Source organism: Scedosporium apiospermum, assembly GCF_000732125.1.
Source record: "Scedosporium apiospermum strain IHEM 14462 chromosome Unknown SEQ_SAPIO_0099, whole genome shotgun sequence".
NCBI classification, from domain to species: Eukaryota; Fungi; Ascomycota; class Sordariomycetes; order Microascales; family Microascaceae; genus Scedosporium; species Scedosporium apiospermum.
Window position 1 is genome coordinate 110,061 of NW_015971800.1, and position 19,095 is coordinate 129,155.

At 52.4% G+C, this 19,095-nt stretch overlaps 5 protein-coding genes and 1 pseudogene across 5 annotated transcripts; 4 read left to right on the plus strand and 2 right to left on the minus strand.

Annotated features, from left to right (window-relative positions):
• Positions 1-851: 851 nt before the first annotated feature.
• On the plus strand, positions 852-1,579 carry SAPIO_CDS5491 (uncharacterized protein; the record flags this gene model as incomplete). Its single annotated transcript, XM_016787811.1, has 3 exons — positions 852-957; positions 1,024-1,112; positions 1,202-1,579. The coding sequence occupies 3 exons, from the start codon at positions 852-854 to the stop codon at positions 1,577-1,579; spliced, it is 573 nt and encodes a 190-aa protein (XP_016642126.1).
• A 1,488-nt stretch (positions 1,580-3,067) lies between these two features.
• Positions 3,068-3,915, plus strand: SAPIO_CDS5492 (Uncharacterized protein; the record flags this gene model as incomplete). The annotated part of the gene is made up of 3 exons (XM_016787812.1): positions 3,068-3,166; positions 3,252-3,545; positions 3,613-3,915. The coding sequence occupies 3 exons, from the start codon at positions 3,068-3,070 to the stop codon at positions 3,913-3,915; spliced, it is 696 nt and encodes a 231-aa protein (XP_016642127.1).
• A 481-nt stretch (positions 3,916-4,396) lies between these two features.
• Positions 4,397-6,229, minus strand: SAPIO_CDS5493 (annotated as a pseudogene; the record flags this gene model as incomplete).
• A 2,715-nt stretch (positions 6,230-8,944) lies between these two features.
• Positions 8,945-11,923, plus strand: SAPIO_CDS5494 (uncharacterized protein; the record flags this gene model as incomplete). Its single annotated transcript, XM_016787813.1, has 3 exons — positions 8,945-9,675; positions 10,840-11,444; positions 11,520-11,923. The coding sequence occupies 3 exons, from the start codon at positions 8,945-8,947 to the stop codon at positions 11,921-11,923; spliced, it is 1,740 nt and encodes a 579-aa protein (XP_016642128.1).
• A 346-nt stretch (positions 11,924-12,269) lies between these two features.
• SAPIO_CDS5495 (uncharacterized protein) lies at positions 12,270-12,828 on the minus strand (the record flags this gene model as incomplete). Its single annotated transcript, XM_016787814.1, has 2 exons — positions 12,270-12,598; positions 12,684-12,828. The coding sequence occupies 2 exons, from the start codon at positions 12,826-12,828 to the stop codon at positions 12,270-12,272; spliced, it is 474 nt and encodes a 157-aa protein (XP_016642129.1).
• A 1,336-nt stretch (positions 12,829-14,164) lies between these two features.
• SAPIO_CDS5496 (uncharacterized protein) lies at positions 14,165-17,887 on the plus strand (the record flags this gene model as incomplete). Its single annotated transcript, XM_016787815.1, has 3 exons — positions 14,165-14,433; positions 14,552-14,745; positions 14,811-17,887. 3 exons carry the CDS (start codon positions 14,165-14,167, stop codon positions 17,885-17,887), a joined length of 3,540 nt encoding a protein of 1,179 aa, XP_016642130.1.
• Positions 17,888-19,095: the final 1,208 nt, after the last annotated feature.

Below are 19,095 nucleotides of genomic sequence, written 5' to 3' on the forward strand. Positions count from 1 at the left end.
CCCGCTAACTTCAGGTACGAGCTTGGATCTGGCCTGTTACGACAAGTCACCACGAGCCATGAGCAGGGATTTGATTCTGCAGCCAGCTCCCAGAAGCTGCCGCTGTACGAAGGTATGGTCTGCTGATTGTACCCCGAAGGTACCTGGCCTCTCAGGAATTAGGGGTACCACCACCCAAAATCGCCGGACCAATATCGTGAGTGGACAAGCAATTACATGACTGATGTCTCCTGCAGGACCAAAGAACCCCCGGACCTCCCTATTTTGCTGATGTTAAAATTGCAGAATCCGGGGTTCTGGGCTTGTCTCAGTTGATGTTGCTTTCCAAGTCCACTGCTTCGTCACTTTCCCGGTTCTTCCTTTTTCCTTTTTCCCTCTCTCCGTTTTCCTGTGTGTGCCATTGTCTTAATCTGCTACCTCCCCTCTTTAATCCTCTTCATCGTCATTCGTTCTTGAAAAAAGTTTCCTGCTCTCGTTTTAAGGAAACATATCTGTGCTTGTACCGAAGCTTTTCGTTCTTCTGTTCTGTTCGTTGTCCTTCGCTTTGTGCCCTTTCGCTCGTTTTTCTCTCGACCCACCGCGTTGCCTCCGGATACGAGAGATTTTTCTCCCCCTTACCGTACGTTCATGACACCTCCTTTGCTAGCTGTTAACGTTGATGGCAACTTCGGCTCGTACCCTCGTGATTCCATTCGGCCCCCTTTGTGGCGATTCCTTGCTGTCGAGCTAAGCTCATGCATATCTACCCTCGACACATGCTAATAGATAAACTCAATAGACCCGGCCCTAATCTTTTACGAACCCCTTGATCTGTCGAGTCCCCGAGTAATTACACACACAACATTACGAAGATGCCTTCCTTCAAGTCTACCACCCTGGCCGTTGCCGCCGCCTTCGTCGCCGTTGCCCGTGCCGACTACGTGATCCAACCCGACAGTGTCCCTCTCTCGACGAGAAGTAGGTTGCTACGCTACCAAGAAGCCTAGCCGTTGCTGAGACGCTAACGTGAATTCTGTCTACCAGAGGCATGGTGTGCCGATGAGAAGCGTACTTGCCCCATCATCTGCCAACAGATCGATACCAGGCCGGCCATCGTCAACGACTGCGATCCTGTATGTGCCGTTAAATAACTACCCCCCTTCCCCCCTTCTATAAAGCAACTCTCTGGCATGTGAAACACGAGCTAACCCACCCCCTCTAGGAGCAACTAACCTACGGCTGCATCTGCGGTAACGGCCAACAGCCCAACATCTCCGAATACACTCTCACCCTCCCCTACTTCACCTGCACCGAGTACGGAAACCAGTGCGTCACCGCCTGCGGCCAGAACAACGAGTGCTCCCGCGCCTGCCGAGAGGACAACCCCTGCGGTGCCCAGGACCCTGCGCCCCCGAACAAGACCGCGACCGAGACTTCTGCCAGCGCCTCTGCCACCAAGTCCGCCGACGACGAGATCATCACCAACCTCGGCGGTGACCAGCAGGGAGCTGCTGCGTCCTTTGGCGGTATTGAGCTGGGTCGTCAATATGGTCTTGCTGTTGTGCTTGGTGGATTCTTCGCCGGCTTTGCTCTTCTGTAAGCTAGCGTAAGGAAGGATATGGGGAGAAAGAGAAGGGAGAAGATGGGGTTTAAACACGGAGAGTAAGATGAATCATGCCAGTTTTGGCTCCGGCGTCTGCGCTTTTTCATTGTTTTGTTTTCCAGTTCCTCAAAAAGAACGCCCTTGCTTGCCGGATATATTGGCAGCACAAGAGGACTGTGTTGAAGGGTGTTGTTATGTTTTGGGGCAGTTTGCATTGGAGAGAACTATCTGATTCCAGTGTCTAATATTTTTGTGAACTTTTTGAGTGGGACCTGGGAAAATGCTAAGGACAGTTGTGTTGGGATGTTCCCAACTTAAATATATATAATCTTAATCACATTCAATGGGGCTTTGTCGTGTCGATATGAGCCGACAATGAGCTGGGAAGTTCTTGACCATTGAGCGTATCGGAGCGGTTCCCGAGCCCGGCCGATGTTTCGTTGTTCGGGAATGGGGAAGGATGCAGTCTGCCGCTTGTGTCATCATGGCACGAATTTGAACAATGAAGGCACCAACAATCCTTGTCCCCCGCATCTGCCCGTTGGTACGACTTCGGCGATGGGGAAGATAGTGGCGAAGGTTGAATTCTAAGAGTACGCCGCTCTTATAATTGGGGGGGACCTGAATACCCGACTGCAGAGGTGGATTCAGGATCCCAATGCTTACCGTTTCCAAAACAGAAGATCGAAGAAGCCCAAGATAGTCTTATTGTAAAAATTACGAGCGCCGGTTGGTTTCTAACATTGACGACACGGATGCCTTGGTCATTCAGTGGCTCCCCATTCCAAAACGGCGACGTTGGAGAGGCGGCGGCGTAGAAACCGTCCAGGTCAAACCATGTCGGAGACGGAAAGAATCTTGGTCCAAATGGGGAGGACCCTTTTCTTTTTTGGTGGCCGGTGAATTGACGGCCACAGACTGTGAGGGTGCCTGGGGATTTTCTCTGAGATCTCATGAGGTACTTGGCGATATTCTAAGTTAGTGTGGGATTAGAAGGAGCTAGTTTAGAGAGGATGGTGGTTCGAATCTGGACTCGACTGTTTCTTTCTTTTTCGTTAGTATCGTTGATGTTTTTCCTAACTTCTCATCAACGTCGTCGGAAGTAAGTTTAAAACAACAATCCTTTCCACGTCGACAAGAGAATAAGCTACGTTAGGTATACGCGTCAGCTAGGAATTAAGCTTCAACCTGCTGGAGGGGGCATAAACTTCGTTTCTCGGAATATTCCGATTCCAGGTTCTGGATTTGAGGTCGAACAAGCACAAGCCAGCGGGGCATATTTTGGACGGACACCACCGGCAGAAAACTCCAAATCTTCTGACCGCCTAAATTTTCAAAGCAACTTCCAACTCCGAATTCTGCGCTTCACAGCCTTCAAATCCTCTCTTCGAAACCGACTACGCCGGGATTATTCTCCTCCAAACACATTGAATCCTCACGAATAAAGAAAGGATCCAAAGAGTACCTGTCACCCTTTCCGGAACAATGTCCGCCTCAATGCGCAACGCCATCCAACGGCGTCCCCACCGTGAACGAGCCCAACCCCACGAACGCCGCCATCTCGGCCTCCTCGAAAAGCACAAGGTCAGTCGTCCCCTTCCTTTCTTCTTCAGAAGCCTCCCCCAAATAAAAAGAAACCGAACGCTTAACACCGAATTTGAATTAACAGGACTACTCCCTCCGAGCGCAAGACTACAACAAGAAAAAAGCCCACATCAAAAACCTCCGCCAAAAAGCAGCCGACCGCAACGAAGATGAATTCTACTTCGGCATGCACTCCCGAAAGGGCCCCGGATCGGCGCTGGTACGCGGCAAAGGGTTCACGGGCAAAGTAGAAGGAGACAGGGGGAATAAGGCGTTGGATGTGGACGTGGTGCGGTTGCTGAAGACGCAGGACGTGGCGTACGTGAGGACCGTGGCGAATGTGGTGAGGAAGGAGGTGGAGGAGTTGAGGAGGAGGGTGGTTATGGCGGGGGGGGGGGGGGGGGGGGGGGGGGAGGAAGATTGTTTTTGTGGAGGGGGTGGAAGAGAGGGAGGAGATTTTGAACGGTGGGGGAGATGACGCGAGGAAGAACGAGAGGGACGATGAGGATGGAGAGGATGAGGGCGAGGATTTCGATGACGAGGAGGATGGTGGGGAGATTGAGGCGAAGGACGAGAGCGAGCTGGAAAAACTGGAGAGAAAGTTGGCTATGGCGGAGAAGAAGCTTAGGGTTTTGAGGCGTGCGGAGAATCATCTCGAGATACAGCAGGCGAAGATGGCGAAGACTGCGACGTCGGGAGGACATACGAGGAAAGGGAAGAAGCTTGTCGTCCGCAAGCGGAAGAAGTAAGGGTTGGTCAGAATTATAGCAATGGCCTTTTCACTATTCCCGATATTTACGACGTTTGATCTCGCCTGCCTCCGGGACAGGGGGGAGGACAACTTGACGACTAGGTAGATTCTCTCATAAAAGACGTGTTTTACGATACCCCAAACAAGTTTCCTGTGTTTTCCAGATCGAATACCATGAATTGTAAATACGAGGAGACCGTTCTAGATATATACTAATAAAGAAAAGAAAGAATAGAGAAATGATATGCTGCCAGTCATTCATTATCCTTGCTCAAGCTCCTCATTCTTCCTATCCAGGGCCGAAGGGAGCCAGCCTCGAGAGAAACACTTGCCCATCAACTCCAAAAAAAAAAAAAAAAAAAAAAAAAAAAAAAAACAAAGCTTGCCATTAAAAGTGAGCAAAATGAACTCCATTCATTATAAGCCCAATTCACCTGATGAACATCCAAAAAGAAGAGCGCCATGAAAATTCCCCCGTTTCATCCCTTCGTCGTCCCAATTAGGCCTGTACACTTCAGCAGCCCAACCACAAACCACAACAACACCTTCAACACCCCCGTAATCACCCAAATGACACACTTCCCAAACGCGAGACCCACCGTCACGATCACCCTCGCAGGCCACGGCATGCTATCCCTCATCCTAGGACCCTCGCGCTTAGCCTTCTTGTTCTTCCTCTTCTTCGCACTAAAGGACTCCTGGCTCTCGACATCGTAAATCTCAAACGCGTGCGTCGGCGTCTTCTTAGAAAGCTTCTTATTCCTTCCACCGGCTGCAAAGCTGAGGCGGTCGAGGCTGGGTGCCGGTAGATGAGCCATCTCAGGAGGCGTGGGAGGCGGCTCGAATGCCTCGACGGCGGTAACTCTGGTGTCTGAAGCCGCGACGATGAGGAGAGCGGCGACGGCAACGTCGAGGATGAAGTAGCTCTCAATCTTGGAGGCGAGGGCCGTGTCTACTTCGAGATACCCGACACCGGTGCCGTCACGGGTTAACCTTGCGAGATGGTTCGGCGACTCGTGATGCTCAAGAGTATATTCTACCCTGCTCCACGCGGCATACCGCTCAACCGTCACGCAAAATGGCGTGGCGAGGGCCGGGTGAGCGAGATAGTGACTCGAGGAATCGTCATCCCACACGAGCCGCGCACATTCCATCTCGGCTAAGTACGCCGCACTTTCGTCTTCGGGCTTCTCGGCCATGATCTTGACGGCCTGCGTCGGAGCGAGATGCGCCACGAGACCGTCGTTGGGGCGGTGTCTCCGGGCGCTCTCCTCGAGACCGGTGCTGAGGACCTCCTGCCAGTGCTTATCGGCGAATTTGGGGCTGAGAGGTAGACTGAGTCGGCTGCTTCGTGTGCCTCCGGCTTTCGTGTTCGAGGTAGGAGATGGTGGACCTCGGCAGGACTTGGCTGGGTCGTGCCTCGACAGCGTCACGAGGGCGGACGCGGACGTAGGGTTGACCCGGAAGTAGTAGAATGGTTGAGTGGCGGATGAAAGCGTGTAAATCGGCGCATCTTTGTCTATCGTCATCTTGAGGCAGTACACCTGCCCTTCGGATTGAGATGCCTTCCAGCCGTTGGCTACTTTCCATAACGACTTTAAGTCCTCGGTCGTTGATACGTCCGGGAGGGGGGGAGGACCACTGGGTTGGTGATGACTAGTAGGATGCCACTGTGAGGCTTGCCCAGGCCGGGGAGATCCCATAACCGCATCTATCGGCGGTGGCGGACTAAGAGGGGTGACAGGTTCAGGAGAGTACATCGGCCTACTAATGACAGCCATGGGAATGTGGGTGGGGCTCCTCTGGGTAGGAAAGTAGTCTTGCTGGTTCAATGGCACTTCTGGGTTATATCGCGGGAAAATGGACCTGAGAGCAGGCTCATCAGGAGAATCCGGCTTATCATCCAACGGGCGCTTCGCGATAGAGCTTCGCGATACGGTGCTGGCGCTGCGGACCAAAGTCTGAGCCTGGGAAAAGGCAGTTCCGGAGCGCGGAGGGGAATCCGCAAGCTGTCGCGGCTGCTGCACAGGTGGCGAAGCACTCTCTATCCTGTTGGGGACTTGCGGAGGGCCAACGGGGCGGTTCACGGGTGAGGCAACTCTGCTCTGGGGAGTCTGGCTCGCTTGCCTCGGAGGCGGGGTGGGACTGGGACCGACATTGGCGTAAGGGCCGGGGACGACGACGGGTCGTGAAGGGCCATCGATGGGACTAGTGCCCGCCGTAGGACGAGGAGTTGTTCGTCGGGGAGGGGAAGAAGTCGTATTGGGGAAGAGGGAGAATCCTCCTGGGGGAGGTGTTGTCGACGAAGGCATCGTGTTAGCGGTGAAATCGCCTCTGGGCAAGCCAGGGCCGCTGAACTTCGATCGCTGGTTGTTTTTTCTGTCTTTTCTTTTTCTGTTCTCAATCTCTTCTCTCAAGGAATCTGCTTTGTTTGGATGCCCTGCGGAACGAGAAAAAGTTGAATGGGACTAGCAATGACTCGGGATCGGGGGCGGGAGAGTAATCTGATGGGGTGGGCTCTTGTATAGAGTCGATCGCTAGTAAATCATGGCCTTCAACATCGACGAGATAACAAAGTGACCTTCACGTTTCAACATTCGGTTTTTCGTATAAATAAAACCAAGGACAAAAGGTTCAATAAAATCTTCAAGATCGCATAGGCCAAATGAGACGGGAGAAATACTAGGAGTCGAGGAGAATTGGGATGGTGAAAAGAGATATACCGCTGGACCAGAACCAGACACCCTCGCCGTCAGCCATGGCGCTCTCTCACTTTTTTTTCCCTCTCTCATCGAGCATTTTCCAAAGAGCCACCCCACCCTTTCACACCCCGCTTAAGCGCTCAGGGCCGGACCCCGATTGCTGGCTGTTTACTTGTTACAGGTTCACCGTCTCTGGTCGACTGTGGTTGGGGTCCGCCCGCCAGGGTTGGTCTCTCCAAGGTAACCCATCCTCGTCTCTGGCCTCTCACAGGCGGGGAAGGGGGCAAGTAGTTGGCTCGAGATGCATAACAAGAAACTGCGAGGCGGGAAGTGAAGAAGGGGAGGGGTGGGGTGAAGAAGAGGGTAAAGAGAGGGGTGGGAGGTCGTTGGCGAATGTGAGATGATGTTCTGTGCAAGGTGCCCAGCGCTCATGCAGCGTTCTTCTCCAAAAGAGAGTCGGACTGTCAGAGAGAAGAGTCGGAGAGACTGGGGACGATGGGAAGTGTTGGTGCAGGCACATTGTCGAACCAATCAAGTGGCGAGTCACACTGCAGGTTAGCCGCCGGGGGAAAGAATTCGGCCACGGCACCACAGCGGACAGGCCTGATCCCAGCCTATAGGACGAAGGAGACAGGGGGACAGGGGAGGGGGACAGACGCGCGGTGCAGAAAAGAAAGAGAAAAAAACTGGAGGCAGGGAGGGGGAGAAGATGTCCGGGTTCTTTTTTGTCTTTCTGAGACCATCACACTGGGATTTTGGCCATCTATTGGGCAGCTGGCATGTTTTCCCATCGCGTCTTTTTTTTTTTTTTTTTTTTTTTTTATCACGATAGTCGGCGATGGTCTGGATTGTGCCTTGGAAATACTTTGAACTAAGCGGGCTAAATGTGACGGGCCCAAAATGGCAGCATCGATCACACAGTTGTGAACTTGTGGGCTTCAAGTTGCGCGAGCATCGCGGAGTGCCAGCGCCTACACTAAAGGATACAGGCCAGAGAGACAGCACTTGAGGTATTTGATGAGATCAATGGCATCAACAACAACTGTGCCGCTTCCTCGGATCCGCTCTTGCCGAACAAATACGACGATACAATGATAGAACAATACAACAATGTACTGAAGAATCGGATGCATCCACGGATCCAGATGTTGAATCTGCTGGGACCTTCCTTTTGACCCATTGGTTAATATTAGTGTTTCCCAAGTACTTCGTAGGATGAAGGAACGTCTTCGCTCCTCTTCAACCGCTTTGTAATATTTGATCCGAATGACTACTCTGGCCGAAGCCCATCAGCACAGTTTATCGGTTTCATTCTTCTGCTTCGATCTCCGAGATGGCGGTCCGAGGATTTCACCGCTTCTCTCGATTATGTTGGACAATTATTAGATACTTTACACATCAATGATGTAAAAGTCCCGAAGAGCTTCTTGAATTTAATCTAGGCTACCTACCAAGTAGAGCCTAGGCACTTGTAAACGGTGCTGAGAGTTGAGCCCGGACCTTTTCGCGATGAGCACGCTCTGGTATTAATAGTGACTGACCGGCGGGAGGCGGAACCATGCCTAGCCGTGATAAAAATATCGTTGGGGGCCATGCCGGTGATCACTCTAGGGGATCCTCCAAGTTGACGTAAATGATTACTTCGTACTCAAATGGAGGATACGGCCGAGTTCTCCAAGCTCGTCACCTTACGGTTGAAGGTTGTTGCTCTGGATCGAAGAGTTCTGTCTTTTTGGAGTAATGATCGCCCTTTATATATAGAGCTGCAGACACTTTCGGGTTACATTATTCATTGAGTGTCACCGTGAGGTCTGAAGATGTGATGCTGGATGCGGAAGACATCCTCCATACGAAGTTCCTGCGGAGGGATAAAGAGAGGGAAAAAGTGTAAGACCGGAGGTCGACTTGTTTGCCTGGACAGCGATGGTGGTTTCTGCCCCGCCTTGATGAGGCCAAGATCGGGCTCTTGAGAAAGGGTTTTTGCACGTGCTTCCCGGGGACTGACATCAATCTCGATTATGTCGAGCTGTTGATAATACCAAAAAACCTCCTTCCTGTTACAAACCTACCATAACCCCTCGGGAACGTGAATTGTCCGGCGGAAGCCGGAAGCCTGAAGCCTGGAGAAAACGTCGGCAAACGATGAATCTAGTTTAGGTTCTAGAAAAGGTGGGATTCTTAGTTTCTCGCGGGCATCAATTGATGCACCTGACTGATGCAGAACCATATTTTTGATCGATAAACCCAGCCAACCGGCATTCGAGGCCCATTTATTCTGACAGCTCCAAGCACTTGAGAACAACCTCCGCGTTCGCTTAGAAAAAGATGGATCCGATACAGATCCCTTCGCGCGACGTCATCGTATCTCTCTGCCAAGACGTTCAGTTTGAAACCCACAGCTTCGCCTACAACGATCACATTTGGATCAAATGTGGCCCGGGTGTGACGTTGGGAGAAGCGGCCATCCAACGATACGTGCATCGCCATGCCGATCCTAACATCGTTCGCATCCCGGAAGTTTATGATGCCTTCACAAGACCACAACCGAAGGCTGCGGCACTGACTTATATAGTCATGGAAAATGTGAAAGGCGATAATTACGCCACCTTCAGCGAAGAGCATCCCGAAGAGGCGGAACAAGTCCTCGAGGCCATCGCGAACGCCGTTCGCCACATCTGGGACATTCCGCTGCCACCCAACGCTTCCCCAGGACCATTCGAGCGACAAGTTCCCGTGGACAGATTATTCTCTGATTGCGGGCCAACTAGTGCCTTCAACAACGTAACGGAGATGGAGGACTGGCTAAATAATAGGTTGAAACAGGCAGGCCGACCGGATAGAATCAGCCTACAGGGAGAGCCACTTTCCCTGTGCCATTGTGATCTCGGACCGTTCAACATCAGGGTCGGTGAGCCGGTTGCCATTCTCGACTGGGGCTGCTCTGGTATCTATCCTCACACCTTTGAGGAATTTGCCATTGTCCACCAATTCAACCTTCGAGGCGCCAAGTTTGCCAAAGCTCTGCATCGGCAGCTTTTTGGACCGAAATTCTCCAAGTCAGTGCGAGCATTATGTCTCGCATCAAGGTATAACTGGTTTGGCTGCTAGAAAGCTCAGCCATGCCCTTTTAGCTTGCATGCATGCGATGTCAATTGCCCTCCCCGCATTGTAGGGCGGTTTTTGCCTCTACAGATACTACAATATGGAGCCTGGGCCCTGCCCCAAGCGCTTGTGACGAACTTCTAGAAGCTGCTACCAAATGTAGGCCCTAACCACTGCCTGGATGGAGCTTTTATCCCCGAGCCAACTTGAGGTATCAAGTGAGAAGCGAAAGGTGAAGTGTCAGCTCACCGATGAGAACGTCGATACCTAGGCAGAATGCTGAAAGAAAGGAACCTAGCACCCTTCAAACGCTTGACGCGGGACACGGCAGCGGAAGCTCCCCCGCTCTATCTGGCGGGAGAGAGTTTGAATCAAGATTAGAGCCCATTTGATCTCTCTTAAAATAGCTAGTTGAGGCCTAAGAACGATCTCCACGACCATGCCTTGCCATGATAAAAATATCATTGGGGGCCATGCCGGCGATCACTTTGGGAGATGCCTCAAGTTATATATAGAGCTGCAGACTATTTTGGGTTACCTCTCGAATGGCTGGTGGTTTTACAATACATGTACTCTCTAAGCTCTAAGCACTAGGCTCGAAAGTTTATCGATTATACTCTAAAGGGGCAACGGGGGACCTGGTGTCCCCCAATGCCGAAAGCTGGCGTTTCTTCGTTGGATGTCGTAAAAGATTGGCAGCTAGCGTCGCCGGTGATGGACTTATTTCAAATTCCAAATTGAGAGGGAGTAGTAAGTAATAACTATCCATCAAAGATCATCCTTCATGTTCCTTCTTTTGCCCGTCAAGTTGAGTCTCCACCTTGTTCGACAAATAGAAAAGGTGCGGGCAGTGGCGGTTACATCGGCATCCGGCAGCCCCTCACCAGAGTCGGTGTTATCACGGAGAAGTAAAGCGACCAGGCTGCTGTAGCTAGAATCATTCTCGAATTAAAGATCGATTTCTCTCTCTTCGACTAAGCTGTGTATGTCCGTCCCCAGGACTACGCCTGGGGTAAATCGTTCGAAGATGTCTATAGTTGCTATCATCGGGTAAGGCGACTTTATTTGTCCCCGTCCCTTTCTTCTCTACGTTCACTGACACCACGCATGTAATCCAGTGGAGGTGTCATCGGCCTCAGTACCGCCTTCAAACTCCAACAAGAGGGAGTCCCCGTTGTCGTCATTGCACGATCCTTCCCATCTCCATTCGAAATAGTCGATGCTCGCGAAGAGGTAAACTACTCTTCACAATGGGCCGGGGCTCACAACCGATATATTCCCCCACTTGACGAGGCTGGGAAGCGAGACCATGACCTTGCCTTGGCTACGTTCCGTCATATGGATGCTCTCGCGAAGGAGAGCCCAGAGGCGGGCATTACTTTTATGAAAGGGATTGAATATCTGGAGGCCGGCATTTCGGGATACGCCGCTCTTACTACCGAGACGGCCAAGGAACTTGGATATGAGGAGTTCAAAGAACTCGACGCGGAACATCTTCCGGAGGGGGTGGTGCGGGGCTTCGAGTATCGCACCTGGTGTGTGAATCCTATGGTGTACTGCTCCTATCTGCTTCGTCGCCTCTTTCTCGGCGGGTGTAAGTTCATCAAGAGGGATCTCAGGTCACCTAATGAGGTGTTCTCCATGGAGGAGCTTGGCGACTTGAGAGCCGTCATCGATTGCTCGGGTACCGGATTCGGTGATGAGAAGGTCTTTGTTACAAGAGGTAAAGAAACGAGGAAACAATGCGTCCATATCCTAGCATGCTCTAAATGACTGTAAGACTAACACTGACGTCCAGGCCAAACTTGCCTCGTTGCCAACGCCTGCGACGCTACCGTGACACGACAAAACTCTGACGGCACCTGGTCGTTCAGCGTTCCCCGTAATTTCCACGGCGGAACCATCATTGGCGGCACCAAGGAGGTGGACGACTGGAGTTTGGAGCCGTCGGCGGAAACGCGTGCCCGTCTCCTCAAGAACTTCGCGGCGACTTACCCCAAGATTCTCGAAGACGGCGGTGAGTACAGAGTCCTGAGGGACATTGTCGGTAGAAGGCCGACGCGAGTCGGAGGCTTGAGACTGGAAAAGGTCGATGCTGGACCGGGGAGAACGGTTATACACGCGTATGGGTTGGGAGGCCGGGGCTATGAGATGTCGTGGGGTGTCGCGGAGGCAGTTTTCAGTCTTCTAGAGGAAAACTAATGCCCCGAATACAAGTAGTATAATAACCGAGTATAGCATCAATGCCGCTACCTTGGCTCGGGAGATCCAACCTAGATCATTTGCTGGACACGATCGTAAATGCACTTCAAAAATCATGTCGCTGTACTCGACTATATAGGGCTAGAATACACTGCGGAATCAAATATGCGTAATATACAGTGGCTGGTGTGTATGATGTGGGGGAGATTTCTCTATGTATGGAGCGATCCATAACGCCGTCGCAAAAACGCCCCAAGGTGGCACTCACTCATCTCTACTCGCTCTCTCATCTTCCTCATTATCGTCCGGAACCCCAGAGGCCGCATCTCTCTCGTCGGCCGTAGCATCATTTTCTTTCATTGGAAGGGTGACTCGCCCGCGCTCCGCCAACCCTCTCTTCCAGCGCCTGCTTCTCGGCCAGCTTCCGCCTCGACTCCTCGTCTCGCTCAGGCATGCGCCACCATTCTCGCATAAAGTCCTCTTGCGCCGACTTCTTGAGCTGCTTTCGTTCCCTCTCACGTTGGCGGGCAAGACGCATGGCGAACCACTCTTCTCTCGCCGCATCCTGCTCGGCTTGTGTGGCGTGCGCTTTCATGCACGAGTTCATGGCGTGGAGCGGTTCCCGGCAGGCGAAGGAGACTGTGAGGGTTCGGCCGGCGGCGCATTCGGCAAAGGCTGCAGGTTGATCAGTGGTGTCAGAAATGCGCGTCCTAAAAGAAGCAGATGGTAGCATGTGATTGGGAGGGCAGTAAGGGCGCACCTTTAATCTCAGGAGCACAATGATTTCTCACACGTGTGTAGTAGATGTCGCGGACCTGAGCTTCCTGGGTTGCCGAGAGGGGAAGGGGATTCCGCGAGGGCACGGGTAGACGGTCGACGTCCGTGGGAACATCTTTGGATGCCATTGTGGCCATTGGGTTGGTAGCTCTGCTGTGGCTGGCAAGCTCCCTGTCGTCGTCGCTGTGGATGATGTGTTGCAGCTGGGAAATTCAATTGCTTGGTCTCGGTGGAATGTTCTGAACACTGGGATGGGATGTTCCTAGATTTACCGGGCTTCACCGCCTTCCTAATTGTACATGCCTTGGAGGCGTCGATGTACCTCATACGATTCCGACGGCTTGCGGAATACTTTGCCAGACAGCCTGAGAACATTTGAGTGGTTTACAGAGGTAGGTTTTTTTCCCTTTTTTAATCCTTTCTCTGGTTTTAACTCTTTTCAATTTGTTCTTTTTTGTATTTTTTTTTTCTTCTCCTTTCTTGCTGGGGATTGAAGGTCTATTTTGAATGTTCGTAGCGGAGGATGCACTGCGGACGGAAAATAGCATCGTCTGGAACTAGCGAGAAGAGAGAGCAGAAATATGACCGACCCGATCATGAATTGATGCTAACAAGCTCACATCTTGCCAAGATCAGACTATGAACAAAAAAAAAAATTCATCCGATTTGAGGCGGGCGTTAACTAGTCCGACGCGTGTAAAACGAGCGACGTCTCCTGGTGCCTTGGAGAGTTTGGGATGGAGAAGATGGCATGGCATGGGACCAGTCAAAACTTACACGAGGCGAAGGAATGGCGTACTAAAGAAGCGCGGAGAGCGTTTGACGCCGAGCTGAGATCGAGGCTCCTGACGCTGGACCAAGTCCTTATATACTTTATTCTAATTCTAATTGAGAAAATAACGACAATAATTGATATTAACTGCAGGAAGGGCCGCTGCTTTCGCAAAGTTCAGGTAGAAAATTTCCGCGGCGCGTGACCTATCCCGCTCAGGGTTGAACGGTTTTGTCTTTTCTCGATAGCTTCATCAATGGTTTGGCATAGTAGCAGTCGCTGAGCAGCCTAAGAAGTAAGCTTCAGTTGCCACCTCCACGAGGACGACTGCGCCCTATCCATGTTTTTGTCCATCGTTACTTCGTCCTTCGCAGTGTTCATTGTTACATTGTAACATTGTACAAACCTGACCTCGTCCTTTGCCCCACATCTGATGACAAAGGCTACCTTAACCACGACCACTTCTGACTTGGCGTTATTTTTTCTCTGCTTGCAACCTCGATCCTTCGCCCTACCCACGCCTCACTCCGATTCGCTTTCCGATTTCGAGCCCATCCGACGAGTCGAATTCGGGGACGAAAGAAGGCGCCGCCACATTAGCCAGCCTCGGCCCCGTATCCCTAACCTGCCGACGTGCTTTCACCGTTGGCTGACTCGATAACCAGTGATAAAGCCATACCGGATGCGACGACATGACATGGACCTGGACGGCCCCTGTCGGAGTGAAGCTCGTCCTCATCATCGCCGTCATCGCCTGTCGCTTCTTTAGGCCGCCGCACCCTCCTACCCTCCTCGAAAATATTATCCACACCGCCGTCTTCCTCGCCGCATTCTGGGCCTTCTGGGGATCCATCATTGAGCACCTCGTCCTGTCCAGCCTCAACGTGACCCGGATTGTGCTGCGCATGGACTTGGTCCCCCAGTATGGCAACATGTTTCTCGTAATTGCTGCCTCTTGCTGGTATGAACGATGATCCCTTGCTTAGCTGCTCTCTATATCTTCCTCTCTTCTCCTCCCTGCCCTCCTATCCGGACTCTCCGCTACCGCGATCTCTCGGCTAACCATCTTGATCCCCTAGGCTGCTTTACCGCTCCTTCCAGACGATGCGGATACCAGTCCAGGATCTAATCGAAATTCTCAAAGTCGACGTTCCCGAAGCTCCCGATGTATCCCTGGCTGGTATTCGCTCAGACGCCGCCACCCTTGAATGGTCCCGCCCTCCTAGTAGTCGCCCTGTCCAGAAATACGTCATCCAGGTAAATGGAGTAAATGGTGAGTGTGCTTCATCTAGCGGATTAATCCCCTCCGTGGAATTACAATTACTGATGAAAAGTTAGTTGGCAACTCGGGCCCTCAAGATACCGCTATAACTGTCACCGGTCTTAAACCGGCACACTTCTATAACATTCGCGTCATCGCCGTTGGTTCCAACAATTTCCAATCTGGCAGCTCTGTAATCCGCCTGCGTACATATGGAAAGGACGCCAAGCCTCAGCTTCTTAATGGGAGGCTTCCTCCCAGCTTTGTCGACCAGCAGCAGAGCCGCCGCAGAGAGGACGACCAGGATGGTGACTCCGAGCCGCCCAAGAGCCCCTTGCCATCTATTGAGGCCGCACCAACCCTGGATCCATCGACAAGCCGGGATTCTGCCCCCACCGCCGTGAGCCATCGTCGCAATACGGTCAGCAGCAGGCGGCATTCCCCATCAGTTGCGAGCCTCGACCAACCCGCGCTTAAAGACAAGGCCCCAGCCACTCCCGAGACCCAGGAATCTCTAGCAGAACTCAACGAAAAGTTTCAGCGCATACGTAAAGAGATATCCGATACAGTAGCCCAATATGAGCGTGAAGAGGCAGAGTTCAAGGTGCAAGAAGACCAGCTACGGAAGGATCTGGAAAGAAAACGGCAAGCTTTGAAGGAGAAGGAGTCGAATACGGAGCAGCTCCGTAAGCGGGTAAATATCACTGGAGAGCAGATGAGAGCAGCGGAGAAAGAGCGAGCGAAGAAGGAACAACTGTTAAAGGATAAGAAGGCGAAATTAGCAAGCGCGCGTGGCCACATCGCCAAATTAGAAGCGGAGACGGAATCCATGCGGGCGAAACGGGAGTGCTTTGCATCCAAGAAGGCCGAACTTGACGAATTCCGGGAGACCAAGGTGGCCGCTCTAGACAAGGACAATGGTGTCCTTCAGGAAGAGTGTTCTAAGCTCGAGGCCGAGCTCAAGGAGAAGGGGAAGATGCTCAAGGAGCTCAAGCTTGAGCGCCAGAAGCTTCCCGGTGGCGATGCCGACGAGCGATGGAGAGAGACTGATATTCAGCTGAAGAAGGAATGGGAGGCTAGGCGCAAAATGCTCGAACAGCGCATTCTGTCGGAGATGCAACGCCGTCATGATCTGACCGCTCAGGTTCGGATGGTTCATAATCTGATCGAACAGTATCGCGCCCATCAGTCAGCTATGACGAATCCCTACCTTCAAGGAAATCCGCCAGGCATAGATTTCGTGGACCAGTCGCAGCAGAATCACCTCAAGCGCCTCAGCCGTCAGAGCATTTCGCTCGCAGGACTTCCGCCACACAGTCAAATTCCCCTTCAGGAGTCATCGTATATCACGGCGCCTGGGTATGGAAGCCGAGCCAGCTTTGCCCCCGGTCCGTATGTGGACGCTTCCACAGCTGCAGATAGTTTCGGCCACGACCAGGCATTTAGTTCGGCGGAGATTAGTAGTCTCACAGCGGGAGCGCCCCTGAGTCCGACTGCAACCTCTCTAATCCCTGCAGGTATCCTAGGCGACGATGATCTCCTACCTAGTCCGGAGTCGAGGCATCTACAGAGTCCATTTGGCCGACCCATGTCCGCTAACTTATTGGATGCGGATCCGCAATCTCCTGCTTCGTCAAACCGGTCGCTCAGCCTGATCTCCAGCCCCCGAAGCTCTTCACAGCATCTACCTTTCCCAGCATTCCCAGGCGAACCCGGAGACCGTCGATCGAGAGAGATTGGGGGAATAACATCCTCGCCAACGGCCCCTGCTGTCCAACCCTCTCGCTTTACTAGTCTGTTTTCCCCGTTCCAGCGTGCAAGAGCCGCACCAAAGGCCACGGAAGAGTTGGGACCACCACTAGGGACGTTGAAACCTGGTCAGAGCCAGTCCTTCCCGAGGCAGCTCGACGACTGGGATGCTGCTAACAAGCGGAAGTCTAGTTTGGCCGGCGGCCTCTTCAGCCGCAACTCTGTCCACGTGGATAGCGGCGACAGCCATTCTACGAACAACAGCAGCTCGTTCTCTTCTAGGAGACTAATTCCCTTTAGCTGGGCACAAGGTGTTAGCGGGCCTCCGGGAGTATCCCGAGATCCGAGTAGCCCTCGACCTGCTTCAATCGCCTCATCCGAGCTAGCTAGGGCCTCGACGGATGGTGGTTCGATATGGGGCGCGCCGGGCGATTCGAATTTGAGCAAGAGCCGACTATGGACGTCGTCAGATGCGCGCTGGCACTCGCACAACCCGTCTCGACGACAGTCCGTCCATGGACAGGTCAATGCCCCCGAGACGACGCTCGCTTCTCCAGAAGACGAAATTCTCGATGACGAGGACCTGCTCAATCCTGAGGTCTCGCCCAGCCAAGTTGGAGTCATTGGAAGTCGCCCGCCCACCTCAGCCTCGATCTCTCAGCGTTTGAATCCCAAGGCACCTACCTTTATGGCGGGTTTGTTCCGTAAGCCTGACAGAGACGGAAAAGAGAGGGTAGAAGCGCGAGCAAAATCCAAGGATAAGTCCAAGGACAAGGAGAAGAACAAGGAAAAGGAAAAGGCTAGTGCATCGGGTGCCTATCACAGTGGGGACCAAGGCTCTCACTTGGCGGGAGATGACGACTCGCCATCGGATTCGCGAAAGTCGAGAGATACCTTCTCAGTGCACACGCAAACGTCTGTTTCCGAGTCTCGCGAATCGCTCAACCTCGACAACACGTGGTCCAACACACCCTCGGAGCCGAGCATGGGCCTATCGTCTAGCCTCAAGGAACAGGATAACGTCGTCAAGAAGCTATTCCGAAAGGGCAGCTCGAGCCGGTTCAACCTGTCGTCGCGACTGGGCAAGGATTCCGGTTTGTTTAAGAAGGGTCCCGGAAGCAGCACCAACTCGGACAAGAATTTCTCGGCGGATCGCTCGAGCATCGGCGACCTTGATGACCTTGGTGATGAGGCGTTACTTGGCCGAAGCTTGGATAGTGTCACGAGTAGCCCGTCTCTCGGTCCGGCTAAGTCCCGGGACAGGGATAACAAGGAGAGCAGGATGAACGGCTGGAGGTTCTCGATGAAGAAGAAGGGGAAGGATGCTAAGGAGAGCCTGGAGTTGGATCGTAAAACATCCTTGAGTCTCGACTCGGAGGCGGCTACAACTGATGAAAATAGGTGATTACCTACCGGCCCTTAACTCTCTTACTCCTACGTTTGTTTTTCCCCCACTCCGTTCATGGTCTGGTCTACATATATCTCGAAGGAGACATAAAAGCGATTGGTTTTACGGTCGTCAGCCTTTCTCATAAATACTTGGTAGTTCCTGGATGAGGTTGAGCGGTGGAACTCTGCTTATTCCACATTGTCGGCGTTCACTTTCCACGAAGCGAAGAAAATACAATTTGTTGTTGACTGCCCTGCGCATTGGAATGACTGCAATTGTAGCACAGGCTCTCTTGCACTGCATTATGCCATCATGGATGATTATTTTGTTTGACCAGTGACTCTCGTGATGTGGCTGGAGTCGAGAATGGAATTCCTAAAGCGAACTCTATGTAAGATGAATTTCTTGTGGGAACTATTGGTATCACTATTTAGTTCAACGCATTCCAAAGGAACCCTCACTAACTCTCTGGTTCAACAAGAACTATGTTATGAAGGGGAGAAAGATGAAGCTCGGAAGTCCCGTGCCATCCGAAACAAGCTAGGTCAAGTGCGAAACCTCGGGGTGAGTGGTCGGAAAAGTCTCAAAGAACGGACATTCACGGACTGTTCCGCAGAACTAGGGATATTTTAGAGACAGGGTCCTTCTTTTACTTCATAGCCCTGTAATCCGTAGTGCGGAGTAGGCATCACTGGCGGCTAATTTACGAGGCATGGGGGCTATTAGACGTGACACTCTTTGTTCTTGGGCTTCAATTATCGTTGAAGTGATGGCGGCTAGGAACGGTGGAGGAGCAGCAATCATGTGGCTTCTCAAGGTTCCGACGCTGGAAAAGGATCAGGTTGATGGATCACGAATCGATGATCGATTGCGAGGCTCCTAGTGACACAGAAGGCCGTGGAAGAGGACGATTGGTTGGGCAGACCCTTGGGTTCGACTTCGAAACGCCCGCCAGGTACTCATGCAGTATGCAAAGAATCGTGGGGAGAGGTCACAGGAGTTGAGAGGCTTGCCAAGGTGTGGTCGGGGCCGTTAGGCCGAGGCCGAGCAGAGAAGGATTATTCGCTGGATGGATAGCGACGGCGGAGAATGAGACTCATCCGAACAATGAGCCTTTTTGGGGGTGGGAGGAGTTTGGGCAGGCAAGAAGAACAAGGTTGCAATACCCTTGTCGTGCCCCATGTCTGGTCAACCAAACCCGACGTAATGGATGGGTGATCAAT